Source organism: Aphelocoma coerulescens, chromosome 3 (assembly GCF_041296385.1).
Source record: "Aphelocoma coerulescens isolate FSJ_1873_10779 chromosome 3, UR_Acoe_1.0, whole genome shotgun sequence".
Classification (NCBI taxonomy): Eukaryota; Metazoa; Chordata; class Aves; order Passeriformes; family Corvidae; genus Aphelocoma; species Aphelocoma coerulescens.
This window is the reverse complement of record NC_091016.1, coordinates 53,952,246-53,976,584: the sequence shown is the minus strand read 5'-3', so window position 1 is coordinate 53,976,584 and position 24,339 is coordinate 53,952,246. Positions and strand designations below refer to the sequence as shown.

General features: G+C 36.7%; 1 protein-coding gene across 5 annotated transcripts in view; it reads right to left on the bottom strand.

Annotated features, from left to right (window-relative positions):
• Positions 1-24,339, bottom strand: part of RYR2 (ryanodine receptor 2) — a 392,986-nt gene that overhangs the window by 232,048 nt on the left and 136,599 nt on the right. For 3 of the 5 annotated variants that reach the window (XM_069010347.1, XM_069010348.1, XM_069010349.1), the window contains 3 exons: positions 3,996-4,070; positions 3,165-3,243; positions 2,269-2,381 (listed from right to left, as the gene is read on the bottom strand). In XM_069010347.1, coding sequence (XP_068866448.1) covers positions 2,269-2,381; positions 3,165-3,243; positions 3,996-4,070 — 267 coding nt within the window. Of the gene's footprint in view, positions 1-2,268; positions 2,382-3,164; positions 3,244-3,995; positions 4,071-13,692; positions 13,708-24,339 lie in introns of all 5 variants that reach the window. The other 2 variants (XM_069010345.1, XM_069010346.1) reach the window with 1 other exon arrangement.

Here is a 24,339-nt window from a genome sequence, read left to right as displayed (position 1 = left end):
ACTTGCTGATTTATTTATCAACTGTTTCAATCTTCATAAAAGCTTCACTGCTTTACTGACAATGCTAATATAATTACTGGATAGGTAGCAAAATCACAAATATTTTTATGATTGTGAAGCTACATAGTTTACTAGATCTTATACTAGGCTTGAAAAACATCTGTTCATAAAAATGTGCAAGTGCATGTATGAGCAAAATTAATTTGCTGAATCCTTGCTCCATCTTACCATCAAACCAGAGCTGTATGACTGAAATAGGCTTAATAACTATTCATTACAGTCTAGCTATAAAACTCTTTAAGACTGTAATACAGTTTTATTTCTCTCTACACTGAAAGTATTCTTTATTTTTAGTATATTGATATTTTGCATGGAACATGCAGTACCTGCCTTAACACCACATGTTAGGGAAAATAAGTCTCTGCAGACAGAATCGTGCCTCGTGCTGTATAAAAGTACATGTGACAGCCTTGCGAATCAACAGCTGAGGCACAAGGTCTAAATAATAGGCTGAGATGATTATTACTAATTAGAGGCCAGGACATGCCTACACAGAGACACAATCTGTATCAAAATTCAACTTCAGCAACCCAATTCAACAATTCAAAGTAATCCAATGTCTTTAAATAAAACCTTTCCATTAATTAAATTTCTCATTAATTCAGTCCACAATAAGTTGTTTTTTCACTAGATCTAGTTACAATTCTCATAAAAGTAGTTATTTAAAATAATTTTAAAATGCAAAGATGATCAGAAAGTGTTCAGAATATCTAGTTACAAAAAACTCAAAAAATGAGCTATTGAGCTTCCAATTAAAAGTTACAATTATATTCTAATAATTATATTCTCATTTTCCTATGTGTTTCCAAAAGAAGGAAGAATATTTTCAATTTTATAATTGATGTCTTATTAAACTATTCACTTTTTTCTTAAATACTTTAAAAAATCAAAAATAATGTCTCATAGAAAAAGAAAAAAAGATGAAAAATAGAGAATAAACTTTAACGTTATATGCACATCTCACAGAATCATAGAATACCCCGAGCTGGAAGGTACCCACAAGGATCATCAAGTCCAGCTTCCTGCCCTGTACAGCACCATCCCTAAGAATCACACCCTGTGCCCAAGAGTATTGTCCGAACCCTGTCAGGCTGGTGCTGTGACCACTTCCCTGGGGAGCCTGTTCCAGTGCCCAACCACCCTCTGGGTGAAGATCTTTTTTCTAATATCCAACCTAAACCTCCCCTGACACAGCTTCAGGCCATTGCCTTGGGTCCTGTCCCTGGTCATCATAGAGACGAGATCAGCATCTGCCCCTCTGCTTCCTCTCACGAGGATGTTTTAGACTGCAGTGAGGTCTCTCCTCAGTCCCCTCTTCTCCAGGCGGAGCAGAACAAGTGACCTCAGCTGCTCCTCATACAGCTTCCCCTGAAGGGCCTTCACCATCTTCAGTGCTCTCCTAGATCTGAGACAGATTTTTGACAAACTCAAAACACTTCCTTGTTAAAGAATCTTTTTTTAAGTTGTTGTGCCAAATCACTGAGGCTGATTTTTCAGAAGCTTCCAGAAGCACAATTACTTTTCTCTTATTTTCACCTTCTTTTTGCCATAAAGAATAGTTCAGGTGATTGCAACACCAAGAATACCAAAAGAAATTCATCTTAAAGTATTGACCTTCTTCATTACAGAACAAATGGGAGACCCCTTCATGAATAAGCTATACAAACCAGTGATAAGAAGCAGCTGGCATAATAACTTGTAAAATATTGCAATTATATTTAATCATTATTTTAGTCATATTTAATTATGACGTCAGTAGCTCTATATATTACACTGAACTTAATAAAATATTGACCTCTTAAGCCCACAAATCCTATGTATCTAAGTTGGAAATTCCAAAATTATTATACAAAGTTTTAATAAATATGATAGTGTTGTTAACCTAACACTCACACAGATTCTAAGCATCTCAATTATGCAGTTTGGAAGAGATTTCTTTTTTTCTGTATTTTCTTATTTTCATCTAAGTAAATTTTTGAACACTTATTCCACTACTGAAATGAACAAAAATTAGATTAGCTCTATATCAAAGTCACATTTTCCAGACCTTCAGTGTGTTTTGCAAAATACTTTTAAGAAAAACAGTTTAAGCACCTTAAGTTTTACTTTTAGGAGGTGGAAATGTAAGCCAGATTTTATTACAAAACTTTCATTGATTCTTTTTTTTCTGCAAAAGAACCACTGTACAGATATTGTTATACAACTTACCAAATATCTTTCTGAAGAGACACTGACTAAAATCAGATCATCTCCAACACGCACTTTTTCTCCTTCTGATCGTTGTTTGGAAGCAGGATGTATGGTCCACCAGCAAGCCTCACCTAATATCAATATTGAGTAACAGCAAAGAAAGAAACAAGAAAGAAAAGACCCAATGTTACTGATGTTACTGTCACACTTGTTTCAGTCTTGAAAGTTCTGATGCAGTTTTCAGTTAGCTAAACCAAGTGTCCATGCGTTCTCAAAAACTAGTATCATTCCTGCATCACCTTGTTGGAAACTCAGCCCTAAAAAATACACATAAGCAAAAGACTAAGACCTCCAGAATAGCGATTCCAGAGTTGAATAAGATGATGGCTCTCTATGTTCTCTAGGCAACCTGGTCCAGGATGCTTTTGCTAAAGGACTTCCCTGTCACCTTCATTCCAGATTCTAGAAAAGGCATTGGAGAATATTCTGCTGAGAATTAGGACAAAGAAATGATGAGAGCAACCCATCATTAGGAGCAATGAAAATAAGCATTTGCATACCGCAAAAAATAATATTTGAAACATCACATGAATCCAAATTCAAATATGTTCTTCCACTTCTACTGACTGTTAGTGCCTCTAATTCCCCAAAATATGTATAAGTACTAAAGTCATAAATTCTGTTCCCATAATAAACCTCATTTTCAGATGTGTCTTCTTTAACTATAACTTTGTTTTTCAGGAAGGAACTCAGATCTTGGAACTGTTCAGTTGTTGCAGCTATTACTCTTATTACTCCTATCTGAAGCAAGGTTTTAAAAAACAAGCAAACTTAATCTAAATAAGCAATTCTTAGACTTTTATTTTTAGACTGATAGTATTCTTCATAATATAGTCTTTTAAACTGGTGTTTACCTGTTGTGTCCTCTTGCAATCCTACATCAAATGCCAGCTTATCCATTGACGATCGAGATGTAGAGAGACAGCATAGATACTATCCAAAGAAAAAAGCATACATTACTTGTTCTGTTCACTTCCGATAATCCACTGAAATACAAAAAGCCATCAACCTACTAACACAGGATTAAATATTCTTAGATTATACCCATCAGCTATTACCAACAAGATGTATGCATGATAAACTTAAATGCACTCAAGGAGACTTGACAAAAATATATGCTCTAAAATAACCTCAGTCTACCCCAGGTTGTCTTTTCACTGAGACAGGAATAGTAAGAGTGGAAGTAAAGGAGTTGCATCAAATCTCAGCTCCATGAATCCTCACTTGTAGGTAAGGAGTTTAGAACCTGTGTAATTCATCGGGGAATTTCCAAGTGAGACTTCTGTCCAAAATATATGTAAGAAGGAATCTCCTTTTCCACTCAGTCTCCAACATATGCTCAGGTTGACAGCAAGATGCCAGCTGCAGATTCAGTCACAGCTTATGCAATATGGAATATCCAAGGGGAAAGATATGAAAATTCCCCAACTCAACTGACAAACGGAGGATTCAGCAGTAGGGGAGCCAAACTTAGTTTTGGCACTTACCCAGATACAACCAGCCTGTTTTCATATTTCCAAGTACCTACCCTTCACAATGGTTTCTAGGAACCACAGTAGAATGCCTCTGATGTGAGTAATTCTCCAGATATCAGTAAATGGCAATATTCTGGGCACTTTCAAACATAACTTTCATACAAAAAATAAATCATTGCTGCTCCCAGCTCATGTAATGTGGTGACATACCATGCCGCTGTAGGAATGGCGCAGCAAGATTGCATGCCCGTAGAGCAGTGTCCGATGCCCACCACCTTGTGCAGACTGAAAGGTAAAGAGAAATGATATACTGGTATGTTCTAGTAAAATGGAGCCTTTTGAGAAAGAAAGAAAGAAAGAAAGATGAGAGAAAACTGTACTTTGAGCCATCTTAGTAAAAAAAAATTGTAAAAATTTGGTAAAAAATATGTTCTAAAATCTCAAATCCTTCTTCCTTGTGCTGAAAGCAGGTAGCCTTTATGAAGAACAGCTTTGATGTATGTTATGCTACCCTCTACATACTTACCTATTGTTAAATGTCTTCATATTCACCCATTTTCCCTACAAATTATATACTTTTCTACACAGATGGTATGCAGAGAGAGATTGTGGAATATTCTCCTTATTTTACCAGAGAGTATCCACCAGCCACATTGAAGATCATTAAACTGCAAACTGCTTGTCCCACACTGCTGTAATACTATCAGACAGAAATCTTTATCTGCTAGGACAGGTAAATGTTCAGACATCCAAGCTACCTCAACAGCATTTGGGGTTCTGAAAATTCAGAAATCATGTCCAAGTAATTGTTCCTCTTGAGAAACACAGCATAAATCTTGAGTAAAAGAAAATCAAAGTGGTAAGATTCACTTTTATCCCAAGAAACTGCAACCATTTTTCCCCAATGTTTTCACTACAGTTTCTATTTATCAGTAATCAGTTTAGCCACTCATGAAAGAACAAACAAATCTTGTTAGAGCATGAATAACCCTTCAACTTCTGCTGAAGATGTATGTATTCCTTATGCTGAAATGCAGATGACTAGCACTGGACAGGAGCAGAGACTGTCTGACAAAACATTGTGAAGAGCATAAATTCTTACTTCTCTGACAGATCAACTCATGTAACATTATGCACAGCACACTCTTCAAGAAGCAGTGATAAGTAAATATTTTATTAGTCTATAAATGTGACAACTCCATAAGCAGCATTATTCTTTCATATACGAATCCTAATTTAATTTCTTGTACATGGTATTTATACCCTTTCTTTTACCATAGTAGATTGACCTTCTGTCTGACTGGAACATCAGATTCATTACAAAATAAATGAGAAAAAAATCATACTATCCTACATCTCCAGCAGCTACATTTCAATGCTGAAGATCAATTTAACTGAATTGCTATGGTGGCAACACGCAATTATTTCCCTTCCATGTTTTTTTGTTGTCCTTCTTTACCTTTTATGTATTAGTATTTATTGAACTTTGAATTACTTGGTCGAGGAAAAAAAAAGAGGGATAGGTGGTGAAACAGCAAGCGCTTCAAAAGTAATAATTTTAGCGCTTTTGAGAAACTACCAAGATTTTTTGGCTTTTATGTTTATTGAGAAAAGAGCAGCTTGATGGACACAAGGTATATTTTGACTTTCAACAAACTGCATAGCAGTCAAAATGGAGGGAGGCACATTGAAAAATCTCTCTGGAAGACTGAATGACATGAATTTTTATTAAGAAATAATCAAAGTCATGGCATTTGTTACAGGCACAGTCTTGACAGTAAGATATGAAGACTTAGCTCTGAACTACCATCAGCACCACTACTTTTTCCAAAGGCACAAGGAAAGAACAAGGCATTTGATAATGTCAGGCCCACTGTGCCAAAGATGAACACTGAATGTCTGCTACTCATCACATTGAGGAAGAGGGGAAAAAAACTGCTGTGAGCATACTGCCCTACCAGCATTTCAGATTTACCTACAATTTTTATCAACAGCAGACATAGACACCCAACTAACAAAATCAGTAATACGAACAAAATTTCAAAATTTCACCAGTATTTTTATCAAAAGTATGCTATTTTACTATCCATGAATTCGATATCTAACATAAAGATCTGCTACACAAGAGCTGAGAATAGCATGACCAACAAAATCACAGCAATATTGGCTTGCCCTTACTTTGGCCCTATTGATTTATCTGTCTAGCACCTGTTTGGTTAAAGTCTCACTTCTAGCTGAACAGGTGAATGGTTGGCTCTAAAAAATTTCAATCACTTTTATGAAAAATGGAAGAGCAGGTTTTTAGATAAATTTTTTCCAAGAGGATTAAAGCCATTCTTTCTAGTTAGTATTACTTTGTCCATTACAAGAATGCAAGCAAGTTTGTGGTTTGTTTCTTAAATGTAAGAAACATTTTAAGCATTTTCCACTCAAAGATTTCTGAGAGGCAATTATAATCAAACCATTCTTTTTGGGGCAAAGTGAAAAGAGGAAACAGAAAAATACAGAAAAGGCTAGAAAACAAAGCTAGCTCTATGGAACTGCCTTCCATGTTGGAGCTTGTCTTCCAGGACATGTACATACCTGTAAGTTCATTTCCTATTTTAATGGCTCATTTCATAACTACATACTCAGCATTTATCTTTATGCCAGAAACTGCATAGCTAGTAGCTGTTGCACCATGATTGTCTACTGAAATAATCTTTGATTTCTAAAAACAAAATAAAGTTTTCCAGCAGAAAACTGTAAATTTTCCATGTTAAAAAAAATGAAAATAAATTTAAAAGTTAACAATTGGACTTCTGTGGCAAAGATGACACATCCAAGGTGAGATTAGCCACAGAAGTTTTACCAATTTCGTGTAATATTGCAATAATAACATTTCAGAAGACTCTGCAAATAAGACTGGTTGAAAGCCACAATGCTGACTAATTCAATCCATAATGCCCACAGATTTTTGCACAAATATATGAATGCATTATAATGCAAGGCAGTTGCTAACAATTATATTATTTATCATTAGTCTTATTTTCTTTATGTTTCTAATTTCCAATTTTCAGAGTAATTTCCAAGTTGAACAATACATTCCTTGAATAAAACCAGGCTGAACAAAAATACATTTGTTTTCAAAGAAGAACTTACACATTGAAGATCTACAACCTTATGCCATTCAGGAGTATCAATTATATTAACACAAAATTCTTCTCATTTTATTCCCCAAGAATGTGCCATTTAGAAAAAGACTTTAAAAGCCTTCAGAACTGGCAAACACTAAAGATAATCATTTCAGACTGAAAGCATACAGGACAGACAAATTTACACTGCTTGTGAAAACTTCACGTAAAATGCCCATCTCTAATCCAATATTTCTGCAGTTGGAATACAAGATTAATTTGCAGTAATCTCATTACCCAAAACTCATTTCTAAAGAAAAGGCAATTTAGAATATAACAACAAGAACTAGAGCTGAATAAACTAGCATTCAAAAAAGTATGAACAGCTTTCAAGTTTAATACATTGGAAGACCAGGCAATGAGAATAGATTATTAAGATCTGAGCTGTTTAATTTGATGTAAACCAAAATAAAGAAGATAAAGAAAAATACGCTAAAATTGGGAAATATATTTTCCATGTTTTCTTAATAGAAAGAGGATTAAAATGTCAAAAAAACACTCAAAAACTACAGCCTACAAACTATCTAGTAAAATCTGCAAAGATAGAACAAAAAAATTCACCATTTTACCGTGAATACCAACCCTGCAGTAAGATACGTTCTACCTGACTCAACAATCCCTTTGTAGCAGTACAGCTCTGCATTACATGACTGTCACAGGCACAGACATGTAATCACCTCACACACCAAAGGACTCACACAATGGAACCTGCACTGCTGTGCCTATGGCTGCACTGCTGCACTCATAAACACACATGAGAAGCTGAAGGAAATTAATCATGATCACGTTTACTACATGTTTTAAAACCATCTGTGCTTCTCACAACGAGACCTTTCAGAGGTTGGTGAAGAACCTTGTGGCTTCCATGATTTTGTGTCAGCCATTACCCTTCCACTCTTTTCACAATAACAGCCTTGCTTCTACTAGAGAAAAACATCTCTTAGACCAATGAGAACTCTACTGCAAGCAAATGCTGATTTTTTTTTTTGCTGACTTTTCTTCACAGGTCTACACAATCTTCAAATGTGTGAGAAAAGAGAAAAAGCTCTGAGCTTCAGGGAGGAACCAGAAAAAAACAACCATGTGAAAACATTTAGAAGTATTTAAACAAGACAGTTATTTCAGCGCTTTACATATCTACAGAAAAAGCTTCTGTAATTTCATTATTCAGAAATCTAATGCTGGCAAAAGCCTGACAACAACTGCATTTAGCACATGGATATTCAAACAAGTCTAGTCACCCACAAAAGCAATTTAAAAATACTGAATGTTTATACGGGAACTGATTCACACTCTAGAAAGACTCATACAAGAGAACACAGTGAGTTTTTAAGAACAATGTAATGGCTTTTCCTGCTTCATTCCATGAAGGGTCCATATTAATAGAATTGAATTATTGACACGTGCTATAGGGAAAATGACATTACAAAGACTAAAATGTAAGGAAAAATAGCTTTGATAGAATTAAAAATTTTTTTGTTTTTTAAAAATCAAATGAAACAATAAACTACATCAGCAAATCCTTCAAAAATGCAGTCCATGTAACTTACAGTAACGGTATAGCATTACCTGATCGCAATCAGCTGCTCAGCCTTGTATCTCCTCTGTGCCTCAGATCCAGCCCTGATAGTCTAGATGGAACTTGTGACCAATCAATATTGCTTTTAATGGGTTTCTAAAAAAATACTACACAACTGCTTTCATGGCACTGCAGATGGTAAAGTGGCTGTACAATAAAAGAAGCAACATGCTCCCCATTTTTCTTCACAAGTGTTTTTCAAGGTAACTAATGCAAGATACCAGTAAAAGTTTTAAATATGACTATTAGTGGCTGTTGCATGTCTACATTGGAGTAAAACATGTCCTTAAAGCACTGACTACTCACACTTCATTAAAATGGACCATGCTAACGATGGCCATCTTGAACTTAAACCAGATGCTGGAGACAACAGCATGTTAAACATACGACACCTATACTTCCATAAAAACACTTGCAAATAGGAATACAAAAGGCAGTATGTTCTCCATCATGATGATGTTCCAAGTTTCATGAAGTTCAGCAGCTTATACTGTTAGAAAACTACAATGTTTAAAACAAAATAATTCTTTCTAAATCCAGACACTTAGACTAAATGCATAAGCAGAAGTATAGAATTAAACACAGAATAGCCAACCTGTTTTGAACCCTTTTAAATGTAAACCCACCACCACCAGAGAAATAAGTCAAGCAGGATATTGCACCCACCAGTGATAGAAATGCTGAATAATTCCCTGGAACCCACATTGCAGCTGTCAGTTTTTTCATTCAAGAGAATTCATTACATTCTGAAATTCTGGGTTTGATCCATTAAGAAGAGAAATCAAATAGGAAATCTGGGTTTGACCACATGTATTGGCTTGAAAAAAAAATCAACTACCATGTATTCCAAGTAAAAGTATATTCAGGTCCTGGACTGTACTGTTCCCAGTCTGAAACAACCTGTGTCAAAATCAGAGATGTAAGGCTGTGGGCATCAACGCCTTTATCAAGATGCTGATAAAATCTTTTAAACCAGCAGGCTAATACAAGTATTTAATCTGACCTAGTTATAAAAAACAAAAAAAAAACCCCAGGGAATGCACAAGAAATGTGCTTTGTTTATATAAAATTCCTTGTGACTTTCTTCATTTAAGCAAATTAAAGATTTCTATTTAAGCAGTCCACAAGACAAAATGAAAATTATTGAAAGGAAGTGGAAGCAGATTTTGAAAACTTTTGAATTCTCACTCAGGAGAAGGAAAACCCCATGATGGCAGAATTAGCCATAAAGTGAAAGAAATCAAGAGAAGACTAAAAGGACCTAGAAGGAATTAGCAGGGGAGGATATCCCACCATCTAAAGCCATCTCACTATGATTCTATACATAAATATTTGCATGATACTACAAGCATTTCTGTAGATGAGATGATTCTCAAAATATTTCCATAGCAATCAAAACTACTCACCTATTGGTTTCATTATTAATGTGCAATTTCTTAACGTGTTCTAGATGAATGTTGATGGAGGTCTGTATTTATCTAAAATCAGCAATGATGCAGTTCTACAAGCTGCCTAGAATAGGAGGCCACCACAGGTAAGTGTTCAATGAGACCTCTTGCTCCCCATATATTGTCTAAACTTTTTCACACTGAACACAACTTCAGAGGACTAACGAGAGCTTCTTTCTGATACCAGGCAACAACCAGCTGGAAAATACAGGAAGGCTTGTTATCTTAATACCACTGTGATCAATTACATGAAAAGCTGAAAATGGAAAGCTAAAAAAACATCTTGATATGGTGAGTTGACCTTGGTTAGATGCCAGGCGTCCCCAGGCCACTCTATCACTCCCTCATCTGGACAGGGGAGAGAAAGTAAGATGGAAAACAAGGCAGTATACTAAAGCAGAAGTGAAAGGTCATACATGCACACAAGTAAAGGAAAAAACCAAACGATTTTATTTGCTGCTCCCCATCATCAGGAAATGTCTGGCCACTTCCCGGGAAGCAGGGCTTCAGCACACATCATGGCTGCTCCAGAAGGCAAATGTAAATAACAAATGCCTCCACTTTCTCCTTTTCTTAGTTTTTATATCTGAGCTGACATCATATGGTATGGAATATTCCTTTGGTAAATTTGGGTCTAGTGTCCTAGGTGTGTCCCCTCCCAAGATCTTTCCCACATCAGCCTACTGATGAGAGGTGGAAAATTGGAGAGACAGTGCTGATGCTGTGCCAGTGCTGCTCAGCAGTAGCCAAAACACTGGTGTGTTATCGACACGAATGCAAAGCACAGCACTGTGAGGGCTGCTGTGGGGAAAACAAACATCATCTCAGCCAGACCTAATACACTTGATTACAAAACACCCAGATTAATCTAGCTTAGGGCAACTACATAGCCAGTGGACAGAAAAAGGGAGCTTTTGGTCAGTAATTCAGCCCACCTAAAATCTGAGCACTCTGCTTTGTGGTTACACAGAGAGCTTAGGATATCCATGGCTCTAAGTCTGGCATTTCAGTTTTGTGAGATGAATGCCAACCAGAGTCCAGAAAACTCTCCCAAGCAGTGGTGAAAACAGAGTGTGTGGAAACAGGCTGAATCACTGCAGAACTTGTGAAGTAACCCTGGAACAGAGCTAGAAGGCTTGTGAGACAAGATTAGTCAGGCAAAACCAAACAACTTATGCTTGGAATACTAACACTGGGAAATTAAATCTTCAGCAACATCAGAGAACTTGAAAATGCTGCAAGCAGTAAAGACTACAAAGCTACAGAGAGTAAGTCAAGAAGTTTTACATCTTCTTCTTGCTCATACAGGTATTACCTTTCTTTTAAAATCTTGATACAAAACAGACAGAATTTCCTTTCCACAGTTACAGCATCCAGGCCCAGAACCCTTGAATTCTTCTACCAAAGAAAATAAAAAGGCTAACTCTTCTGCAATTACTGTGCCCTTGGGTTGCCACTTCCGCTGGTTCTCACCAAACCCACAGCCTTTGGTTGCTTAAAATGTAAAGATACAAAGAAAACAAATTCACTGACGTGAGACATTGAGCTAATATTCCTTCACTCTGCTCCTATCACATAAGAGCAATACCAAAGGGTGAATTTCACAGTCTAAACCCTCTCTCTCTGTAGCCTACATGCCGTTACATTAGAACAACAAACAGGAAGTTGAATCTCTCAAGACATTATATACTATACATATTCATGTATTTATATTTTACTTTTAAATCACTATTGACTTTCCATGAAATTCACTACAAAACAGTAAATGCTGAAAAAATTTAGGCATGGAATATGATTGATGACTGTTGGTACCTGCTCCCAGATAATGATGGCCGGCCACTGTGACAAAAAAAAGTTAAGAAAAAAAAAAGTAACAGAACAAACTCATTTTATTAACTTGATCAGCAGTTACCTCCTACTTTATGCCAGGCAAAAAAAAAAAAAAAAAAAAACAAACAAACAACAACAAAAAAAAAAAAAAAAAAAAAAAAAAAAAACCACAGAAAAAAGATATTAGCTAAACTATAGGTTTCCTAAAGATGGCTTGAATTAAAAGCTGCATCACAATGTGTAATTATGCTCTATATAAATATCACATAAAAATCTGAATTTGAATAAATCACTTGGCCAAAAAAAAACCCATAAGCAAGTCTTATTCAATTGAGAACACAGAAATATTTTACTATCTACATTAAAAAGATTGGAATAATTAGTAATGGTGACAAATATCTGTGCCAGCACCATGCTAAATGATCCCAATTTTGCTGATATTGACCTGTTGGAAGGCAGAATTAGAAACACTTCAAATATACTTCATGATTAAAATTTCTGACACTACATTTATGTTACTTTCCTAGCAATGGGGAACTTCACAACAATTAAAAGCAGACACAGCAGTAAAAATTAATCAAAATTAAATAATATTGATTGTCTGTTTCCAGCTTTATATGTAAAACATTTCTATTTATGGCTGAGGCAATACTTCCATTACAAATGCCTACTTTCAAGCATTTCCAGTGTTTTGGAAAAAAAATTGCCCAGGAAGATAAAATTTATCGATTTCTCCTTTAGCCTAGTGAGGATTTCTCTTCCTCCATACTCCTACTCCTTATCTGCATAGAACACAGAAGAAATAATAAAAATCTTCCTGGTTATTTTAGAGCTAAATAAGTGGAGGAGGGAGGCATTTTTCACAGGTTAAGGATCGTGACTAAGCTTTTTCAGTTGTTGTATGATACAAGGCATGTGAATCATCCTTGTCACTTGAGAAAGAACCTCACAGATAAAGAATAAGACAGACAGCCGAGTGGGAAGAAAAGATGGATCAGCAGAGGAATCATGCTAAGAAAACTCCTCTGACATCATTAAATACAGCCCTTAAAATAGAACTGCTTATCTAGCTGAGAATTGCTCACTTTTGGAGACTGACAGTGAAGCTAGACCATACCACAGAAAGGTAAACTCTTAGGGAATGAAAATCAGTAAAGAAATCAGTTTAGAAGTTGAATTGGGAATAGACTGATAATTAAAGTAGAAAATGGATAAGCAACACATTTTGGAGAAAACTGCAGCTAATTGTTTACTGTCAGTTATTCAAAATGCTTGGAGGTTCACCAAGTGCTTTGTCATAGTCTTAATAAGCCAAAAAAAAAAAAAAAAAAGTAAAAAAAAAAAAAGTAAAAAGAAAAAGAAAGCAGCCCCAAGAAACAGAGCTCCAGCAAATGCCAGCTGACCTGAGGCAGTGGCAGCCCCACCCCAAGGGCTCCCCACCCACCCCACAGGTGAGATACCAAACCATCAGAGCAGCATTCTAGTGACAGAAGAAACAGTATGCTGTCCCTGCTTTCCAAAATGCCCAACTGTTTTACTGTAACTTCTGTTATTTATTCATTGTCTCAAGATTTTGTATTTACCACACAATGCTACACTCTCACTGAAAGGATTAGTATGAAGTGAAAATTAGAGAAGCCAGACAAAAATCCTTTCTCCATGACCTGGCTTTGGTCCTTCATGATCTAAATAAACCATAACCCCAAACCAAACTAGAGTCACTGTGGTTTCTAAATTAATTTTATTTAAAAATTCGGTATGCTTTATGTTCAAGAAGGTGAGTTTCATGCTGATGTTTAAAATTAGTAATTAGCATTAATTAAATTAAATTGTAGGAATCCACAGGAAGTATAATACCAAATGTTTAACTTGCTTACCTTCATCATAAATTTCTGTAGATCCATGAGAAGGGGAAAAAAAAGAGAAATCGTGAAATGAATATTTGCTTTCAGGTGCATAAAAATGGGATTTGTTTCCCCTGAAAAAGTGAGTGGGATACACTCTCTAGATACCACATTTAAAAGGAACATTTATCATTGCAATTAACATAATTATAGCTTTTGCTGGAAAGCAAAACAGCTACTCAGAACAAGGCTTTATCCTTTTTTTTTGTTGCAATAGTTTTCTCAGATTTTTCTTCACTTTAAATAATATAGCACATGAATTACCTATTGCTTAAAGATAAAACACAGTACAGGTAAAACAGGAGCCAAGCCTGATCCTCTTAAACAACTTGTTCTGATGAGTTTCTAACTAAGTACAATGTGAGTTGTTAAATCCTGCATTCAAAGTGCAGTGCTGAAGAGCAACACCACTACTGTAGTTACATATTGTATGCAAATGCAAAATAAATTAAGAAAATTTAAATATTATTAAGACTTCATGCACTGTTTTAAAAAAATCAAGTGCCACATGGCTGATGCAAGAAGATTATGGTAATTCTTAGGTTAATTTTCATGAAGGTTGCCCAAGAATAAATCACTGTTACATGCAGTGATTTGCTTTTCTTTGTCAGAGATCTGTGGCCACCTTTCCTCATTTAACCTCATCAGTTCATGTTTTGATATCACAAAAGGTGAAACTGAGGACTGAAGTTGGTCTCTATCCCACAAGAAAAGATATTATAACTGGAGAGCTTCCAAGAAAGGCTGGCTGCTTTCATTTCATACGTGCTTTTTTAAAGAGAAGTATCTGTCCTCAAAGATGTACAAGATGTTCTAGCTGAAAGGAAAAAAAAATAAAACCTAATCATCTTAAAATGCTCAAAGACTTTCTCTCCTTCCCTTCTTTCAGGTCTATTTGGTTGTTATCAGAATAGCTTTGTAGCTGTCACTCTGAAATTTTGCTGCTTTTACTGTGTGGCACCAGAAACTAACCAGAAATCTTTGTTGAGCTTTCTGCAGTGGGATGTGTATAAATTCATTAATACATAAAACAATTTATGTACATGATTAATTCACATTAATCCTTTCCTATATTTGTCAATACAGACTTTCACTTGCCAACATGCTGTTTGGAAGGACATTAGTTTATCAAGGACATTAAATCTGTCAAAAAACTTCAGTCTCTCCCAGTTTTCATTAATCTACAAAGTTTTATTCTGAGAATTACACAACCCCATTGCTTTTTCCATGTTACAAGTACATTAAACAACAGTCCTGTGAAACCTTCTGGTTCTCTTCTTGACAATTTATTTATCTGCTTGACTGTAATCTTTTAACTACCTTCAAATTAAAGTGAATAGTTTATATCTTCCATTGATTACTAAAATGATACAGCAGCTTCTTGTGCTGGATTCTTTGGAAGACCAGATTTAACAATTCATTCTCTTCAGTTGATGTATTAAATGAACTACAGCAAATAAGAGAGAAACAAATGTAATCTATTTGGATCTGTCATATCATGTTCTTTAGAGCTACTTTGGTTCCTTAATAATTTTAAGATAATTTACATGTCATTCTTAGAGCTAGACAGTGCCATGAACAGACCCCCTCAAGAAAACCTGGAAGACAACAGTGTGTGAGGGAAGTCTGAACACATATCTATCTATATATCTACTGCTTTAAAACCACCAGGGAAAGAAATACACTGAAATGTAATTGTTGCAAAAATGTTTTCATGGCAAACACTTAAACATATGTTATGCCCACAAATGTGAAGCAAATGTGCCTGGGAAAGTTCAGGCCAGGCCTAAGAAGTTACATATCATGACCTGTGAGGGCCACAGCTGCAAGCAAATGGTTCTGGACACTCCTGTCGTAGTGCTCTGCAAGAACACACTCCAAGGTTTTTAGACCAAATCTCTTCTTAGCTAAAGGAGAATGCTTACTTTGAAAAACATTAACTCTCATGTTGGGAAGAAAAAAGGAGCGAAAGAGAAAAAAAAAACCAACAGACATTATGTACTTCACGTATGCAGCAGGCTGTTACACAAGAAATTTCTTCAACTCATTGTCTGCAGAGGGAAGAACTTCCTGCTCCGTAACACTTGTTCTCTGTGTCTCAGGACAATAGTGCACATGAGTTTCTGGACTAACATTAGCAATTCAGAATTCATATATGAAAATTAAACAGATAGAACACACATATAATTTCAAATTTCTTTAAGTCATTCTGACTTCCTGTCCTGGTTTTGTTTGGGACAGAGTCAGTTTTCTTCCTAGTGGCTTGTGCAGAGCTGTGTTTTGAATTTAGGAAGAGAACAGTGTCAATAACACACATATTCTAGTTGTTGCTAAGCAGTGTTTACACTAAGTCAAGGACTTTTCAGGTTCTCTTATCACCCTGCCAGGGAGTAGGCTCGAGGGCACAAGAAGCTGGGAGGAGACATAGCCAGAACAGCCAACCCAAACTGGCCAAAGGGATATTCCACTCCATATAGAGTCATGCTATGTATACACACTGGGGAGAAAGCTGGCCTGGAGCCATGCTCAGGAACTGGCTGGGCATCAGTTGGTGAGTGGTGAGCAATTGCATTGTACATCACTTGCTGTGAATATTCTAATTCTTCTTTCATGATGATTGTTATTGTTTTGTTTTCTTTCTTATTAAGCTGTCCTTATCTCAACCTACAAATTTTACTTTTTTTTCTCTCAATTCTTGCCCTCATCCTACTGGGGGTTGGGGAGGCAGTAAGCTAGCAGTGTAATGTTTAGTTGCCTGCAGATTTAAACCCCATCAATCCTTAGGTGGCTTAGAGCCTCATCCAATCTCACCTTGAATGTTTCCAGGGATGGGGCACTCACCACCTCTTTGGGCAACCTGTTCCAGTGCCTCATAATTCTCATCATAAAAAACTGCTTTAAATCTAATATAAAATGACCCTTTTTAGATTAAAACCACCACCTCTGTCCTATCACAACAGCTTTCTTACAGCTGCTTTACATGTTCTCAAAGTTGCATTATGTAACACCTTACTTGTGGTATACATTCCCTGTCTTGCTGTTTATCACCTCTGGAGGCTGGATTAAAGGCCATTATTTTGTCGTATTTTGTAACACTGCATTAGGATAGGATAAAATCAAGGGTCATGAGACTAATCTGGTGTTTGTACTCAGCACTGCCACCACCTCTGTATTCCAGGAGCCATCTATCAGAAATTATTAATAATTACACCTTTTATCTTTACTCCCCAGAGAGCCAATCTGTGTGGGAGATACCTTCCTCCATCTTCCTCCTCTCCTCCAGGCTAATTACAATAGCACTTGAGAATTCTGAATATCCTCAGGATGTTCAAACCAGCATGTTCCTATTGCTAGGGCTCCTGAATGTGTTTCAGGTCTTGTTTATGGTTAAACAACTATTGAAGAATATCACCCAGAGATCTGCCCCGAGGCTGGATAGTGATGAGTGGCAGGGTGTGTGGGATAGTATAGGCAAGTGCCTAGGACAGTGGTCACCTCCAACATTTTGGAATTACACCTCTGAACAAGTGCTGAATCCTGAAGAACTAGTGAAATATTTGGAAAAAGTGTTCTGTCATCCTGGCAGTTCCAGAAAGACACAGATCACTGCAACATGCTTGGGCCTGACTCAGGCCTACCGAGCCCTGTTCAACATTATTCGGTGACCTCAAGGAGCAGAGAAGGTCTCTGGATCTGATGGCAAAATGACAGGCACTGCAGCTACCCCAGTGCTGGCAACAGGCACTGCAGCTGAACCAAAGAACCAACACATGCCAGTATCAGTCTCCTCAGTACACAAAAAGAAATACTGGAAGCAAAAGTGAAGTCATTTAGTAAGACATGAAAGAGTGTCTTCTAAGAGGGAGCAGGAGGAAAAAGTGGACAAGGCAAATTACTCCAAAGCAGGGCCCTCACAAGAACAGGAGGAGGAAGAGAGGCAGACACTGACCAGGGAGAAGAGTGAGCAAAAATTCACAAATGAGGTACCAGCCACTGGATCTCTTTCCCTGAGTGAGCTGTGAGATGTGTGAAAAGATTTCAGCTCCTATCTAGTGTCTAGGTAAGCCCATTGTCACCTTGCTGCTCCTATGTGGGGAAAATGGAAGCAGTAGCCCGGAATTAGAGGGTAAGGAAGCGAAACAGCTGGGATGCCTTTCCTAGTAAGGAAGCATTGACAAAGTGGTTGGAAAAGGGGTACAAGTCCTTAGTTCTGCAGGCGACTTCTGTCAGGTGTGAAAGAAAGGTATTCCTTCAAGGAAGATATTATATGTCATGTAGGCAAGTGGACTATCAGGGAGAAAAGTATCCAGTACCTGAGGAAATTGGCCATGCTGGAGGTGAATGAATTGGCTGGCCAACTCCAGAAATACAAAGAAAATCTTTCTTCATCATCTCAGCTGTGGAAAAATGGGTCCAGCAACACAGAGATCCTACTCCCCACCCGTATGGACCAGTATCTCAACTATTAGAAGTAAGCTTTCCTCTGCTCAAAAGAGTACACACACCCTGTGGTTTGACCTGCATGACCACAGAGACGACACGAGGAACTAAGCTGGAAAATCTCCCTCAGTCCCAGAGGCACAAGTATATGAGTTGCAAGGAAAAACAATCACAAATTGGGTTCTTCCAGGAAAATTGCTGGCCCAGTTTCCTGTGGGCAGCTCCCAAGAGTAGAAGGACTGATCTTACTCTTGATTGAAGGGACTTCTGATTCATATTTACAAGTGAGCAGTCAAAACTATTGCTAAGACTACAAGGGCCTTGCCTGCAGACAGATGGACAAGAGGGACAACTGGACTTTACTGGACTGTGTGGATCCAGCAGTCTGGCTCATCATACCCACAGTAGTAAAAGGGTCTAGTAGACACCAGTGTAAAGTTGCAATACCTTCAATTCCCATTTGTATTCCTAGAGTGACAGGGGGAGCCCAACAACTGACTGTGTTGGTGGTTGAAGTGAGCCTGACCAGGAATGAGGGGCAAAAGCACTCCATTGTGACTGGCCCAGAGGCTCCGTGCATCCTTGGCATAGACTGTCTTAGGAGAGGGTGCCTCAAGGATCCTTAAGGGTATCAGTGGGTATTTGGTACAGCTGCCTTGAAGAGAGGAAATTAAACAGCTGGAGATTGAAGAACAACAGGTGCCAATCACTACCACAATGGTGCATTGGCAGCAGTGTCACACCAACCAAGACTCCCCGATTCCTATCCATAAGGTGATTAGCCAACTGGAGAGCAAAGGATTGATCAGAACAACCCACTTTAACAGTTCCATATGGCCAGTGTGAAATTCTAATGGACATTAACTCTAATTCTAGTGGAGACCAACAGTAGATTATCTTGGCCTGAATGAAGTCACACTGCCACTGAGTGCTGCCATGATGAACATGCCGGAACTTCAATATGAAACAGAAGCAAAGGCAGCCAAGTAGTAGCCACAAATTATACCACTAAGGAATTTTTCTCAATCCCTTTGGTGGCAGACTACAGGCTGTAACTTGATTTTCTGTTCTGTTATCTGTCTTTATCTCAAATCATGAATTTTACCTTTTTTCACAACCCTCTCCATCATCCCATGGGATGCGGGGAGTGAGTAAGCAGCTGTGTGGTCTTTAACTGCCAGGCTAAAACAACATATCCGTTGCCCTTGAAAGGTACTCCTTGTCAAACACTAACACCAAAACAAACAGATGAATACAGACACCAAGTACAAGAAATCGTTTCACACCTCAACACTAACTTAGCTAAAAGTAAAAGAGATTAAATCATGATGACATACTATATTAGTTATACATAAATCTCCTACTCCATCAGTGGAGCGGCCCTGATGACTGGAGAGCTTGGTCATGTTTATGTTTGAAATAGGACATTCTACACACCCTAAAAAACAATACAGATGTATGCAATATCCAGTATGAAACAACATATTAAAAACAAGCTGAGTTTTAAGTGTCAGTAAGGATGAAATTTATCTACGCCATGTAAATGTCGGCAAGTTGTGTAGACTTACTTTACGGTCAAAGAAGAGACAGTCATTTCTATAATGCAATTCATCTGATCTATTAAGCTGACATTTTCTATAGGATGAGACCAACTAAGCACTAGAAGTGTTTGATTCCCTGCCTTGAACATAATTAGGACTTTACATAACTTTCCAACCCTACCCTGTCTACAGCGTGAACCCCTAAAGTATTTCAACATTGGAAGATAACTGTACCAGTCGTGAACATTAAGTACAGAACACCTATATTCCATTAGATACTGAAATTCACTAATCCACTGGGGGCTCTCTACTGAGCATCCAGAAGAAAGGTACTGACATATTTGGACTTCTGATGTGCTTCTGGACTACAAATAAGTGTTTCTGTTAAATCCTGTACAACTGAAATCAATGCAAATTTGATGACTAAATGCATTAAAAAACACCACTTTCTCCTTCACTTGTTAAAGAAATCAGTGTGCTGTAATTTTTAATGCTGTTTTTCTAGCATCCAATTTTTTCAGAAGTTGTCCTGAGAGGTAGGACTGGTAATTGAATGCAACCAACAGCAGAATAATTATATTCCACTGATTAAGTCTTCAGTTGCACATGCTATCTGACCTTTTGGGGACAAATACTTATATGAGTGCACAGTATCAAACAAATACCATCCTTGTGGAGGAGCTAAACTGAACATTCAGCAGCCAGATTATACATAGGGCTTGGAACAGGACTTGAAAAAGTAATAAAAAAACCTTTGCAGAATTTCGAATCATTATATTTGAGGAACATAACATCCATCATTCTACTCATCATCCTAATTATTTCCTCTTTCTCAAAATAAAGCAAAATAGTGACATTTAAAACTTACTGAAGCTTTATCTGAGGACACTAAGGATGTGTTTTTAATGCAAATATTTACATCTGTTTGGGGCCATTACATTCCTTGGCTCTTTGGACAGCTTTTGCATAGCTTATCACTTACTATTATAATTTATCATAATTTCACCTTAATTCTTGTGCTTTCTGGCTAGATGCAAAGAGAAAAATATTATTATTTTATTTGGAATTTTTTAATAGGAAAATTGCTAAAAATCCTTTAATTTAGAGGTCATCTCCTGACTATATCTTTTGTACAATTCTTATAGTATTCCATCTGCTTACGTAGAAATATTAGATCTTTACATTAACCTAACCAACAAGTATTGAAAACAAGTAAACTGAGACAGTTTGCAGTAATTCACAGAAATTACTATTGCTACATAGAACACAGCTTGAAATTCTCAGATCTATACTAGGGACCGAAGGAGAAACACCAAAGGAACCCTAGAACACATTTGGAAATGCCACTACTTAACTGACATAAGTTTTATTCAATCTGCACAGATATTTCTTTTGAAATTAAAAAGTATACTTAGAAAAGGTTTGTATTCGTTTCTTTTGCTGATGTGAATTAGACTTGGGCTAAAATTAACATCTGCTAAAATATGCAGTACACTAAGGATGGAATTATAGATGTGGTTGACACTATCACTGAAGGTATGGCATTTTAAGCAGCATTTCCATAGTCACTCCATTTTGATATGCCTGTTCACTTTAACATAATACAGTACTATCTCACATTTCCCTTCATGATGTGTATTAGAATAACTGAGTTACCACTGCTTGTATTACTCCCTACATTGAGCCACCTCTGCAGTCTATGTTACGTCTAAAATCTGAATGCAAATTCTTTATATTGGGGTATTAAATATTTCTGCATAAATAGCATATTTTCCCACAGTAATATGAAAAATCAATCTATATTTAAGCAAATGAACTGTGAACAAGAAATTATAGGAAAAAATTGTCCTTATATAATTCATTTAATGCCTAAAAATCATAGTGACTATAAAGTACTGATGTGCAATTAATTACTTTAGTAGCACTGAAGACATATTACTTGAATCATTTCCCTTTACGAAGCTTTGTTTTGTGGCTCTGTCCAACCTCTACAAGAACCCTAGCTTGTTTCCTCTAGTCAAAATCCATTTGTTATATTTATCCAGTCCACACTATCAAAGAGAGAATTTACTCACTACTTCTCAGCTCAGAAGTCTCTGTAACGAAAGCAATTCTTTTGAAAAGTGTCTAAAGTGTGTTTCATTACTCTGCAAGTTTCTTTTCCCCAAAGAAATTGAAAGCTAGTTTTGCTAGAGCCATAAAGCTGAACTAACATAGTAACTACTCGAGGGGAAGAGAAAAAAAAATTACCACTACCCTCAGCAGAAGAGGTTTCTCTGTCTAAAAGTTGAAAACAATCCTACAATGTTATAATTACCATAGCTTTGCCATCAGCCAGGGTAAACATGAAAATTCTTGTACCTTGTACTCTAAATTTAAGAAACAATACACTTCATTTCCACTCAGGTAAAAAGCTCTTCAGAAAAATCTCTCCTGAAAACAGTAATTCTGGATGGCTCTTAATGCCAAACTTTCAAAATAATTTACCAACTAGATTTAATCAAATGTGTAAAAAAGGCCAAATTATCACATCACCAGAGACACACAAGAAAATGCCTTATCCTTACACTGAAACCTGTTGCAGAGCTAAGCAGCTGTCCTGAAAGTCAAGACAGACAGGTGCTTTTGTGAGTACATTAGTCCTGTTGTATTCAAGTATACAACACCTCCTTTGAGATCACAAATTGGTGAGCACGTTGCTAATTCACAGAAACAGACACTTTAAGATTATTTCCCTTATTTCATAAATATATTAAAAGAGAAAAAATTCAGGGAGATTAAAGGAATTCCTTTCACTATGTGTTATTCAATCTAATCTTATTTCATAACTGTCATTTTCTCTGTAAAGAAAATATATTCAGAGTCTTCTAAATTTTGTTGAAATTTATTAAGTCCCTCTGATCAAACATTGGGGGTTCCCCAACCTGGTAGTTTAATAAAAAGCAGAAAAGCCATTTTCAGATATGAAATGGGAACCAGGATGTAACAGGTAAGCCTTACTTCCACTAGGCTTTACATTTGGTAAAATGTCTTTAATCTGCTTGATTCTGTGCTGAAGCAGACCTATAAGCCTTCACACTCACACCTGCTCAGAGACAAAAGGATGAAACCAAGAGTTCAACAAATATCTTAAACCCATTTAATTTGTACCCAGCTTCAACAGCCAGCACATCCCTTAAGTAAAATAAAGATTTTGGGACAGTATCACAAGAAGAATTATAGTCATTTGACAGAAGTATACAGGAACCAGAGTAATTTCTTCTAGAACTTCTCTTAGCACACTTTACAGGCTAGAACAGCTCAGAGGTGAATGACTTTAGCTTATCCTTTGAACAGCATGAAACTGCTTGCAGCATGGTTCAGCTACTAATTTGCTCATTAATTTGTCATGAAGTTTCTCTCTGGGCTTGGGTTTTAAGGTTTCCACAGACAGATATAACTTGCATTAACCTTGTGTGTTCTATATTGGAAAATAGCTTATCAAGAAATACATGTGTTACAGTGAGGTGTCTGCCTCAGTGACCATGCAGCTTTACAACAGCCAGCTTTCTACTGCATTAATTCACTACACCTCCAGTCCACCATAAGACCTCTGGTAACATTCTGGAATTACAGAGGGAGTTAAAATCTGCTTTTCAAGCCAGACTGGGGCTTTATCCGAGAGAGAATAATGTTGTATATGAAGTAAAGCCAGTACCCTCTCCATCCCCATCAGTGAGGTTGTCTGGATTAAAGAATGAGTCTATTAGGAAAAGTCTTTACCCAATGTATCTTGGAATGACACACTTAGCTTTGCTTTCATGGGAACCAGTTCTTTTCAAAATGGTTTAAGAACATATTTTGACGAAGCAGTCTTCCCTAAGCAAGATTTTGATGTTACTAAATTCTGAATTTAAAAAAAACACCAAAACACCAAAACAGCAGATCTGATTTCTATTTATGCAAGTAATACTACATTTTCCATTAACATATTATAAACGTTTCGGTCAAAAATAAACCATGTCAGTGTCACCAATAAAATTCTGGCACATATTTCATGCGTTGTGGAATATGAGGAGTGGTGCCTGTATAGTACTGAACATGCTTTTTATTGCTGTTTTTTTCTCTTTATAGCAAAATTCTTCATAGGAATAAAACAAAAGAATATAAAGATGTACAACCAAGCTTTCTCAATTGTAATTAAAAATGTGACAAAATGAAAAGATATGGCTTAAAAACACTCAAAATCAATTGTATAAGAATTGATGGCTGTCATAAATACCAGATCCACAGAATATGGATAATGCTGTCATACTGATAAAATTAGCAAAAATTACGACTTAACTACAGTTATTGTTTAATAAATATTATAAACATCTACCTATATATGTCACATGACACAGATATTTTTGAGTACAGTAGAAAGGGCATTGAAAAGCCTAAGCCACTATTTAAACAATGTACTTACATACAGGAGTCTCAGGCAAGCTCTAACTTGAGTCACTACTTACTATAAGGATGTAATAATCACAGATTAAAATTCTGCAGTTTCTGGCTGAAATAAAATGCAACCAGTTATGTTATTGTTCATATTTCAGAGGACATCTGAGGTTGTCTCTGGTCATGTGCAGCCCAAACTAAGTAATAAGAAACCAAGGAG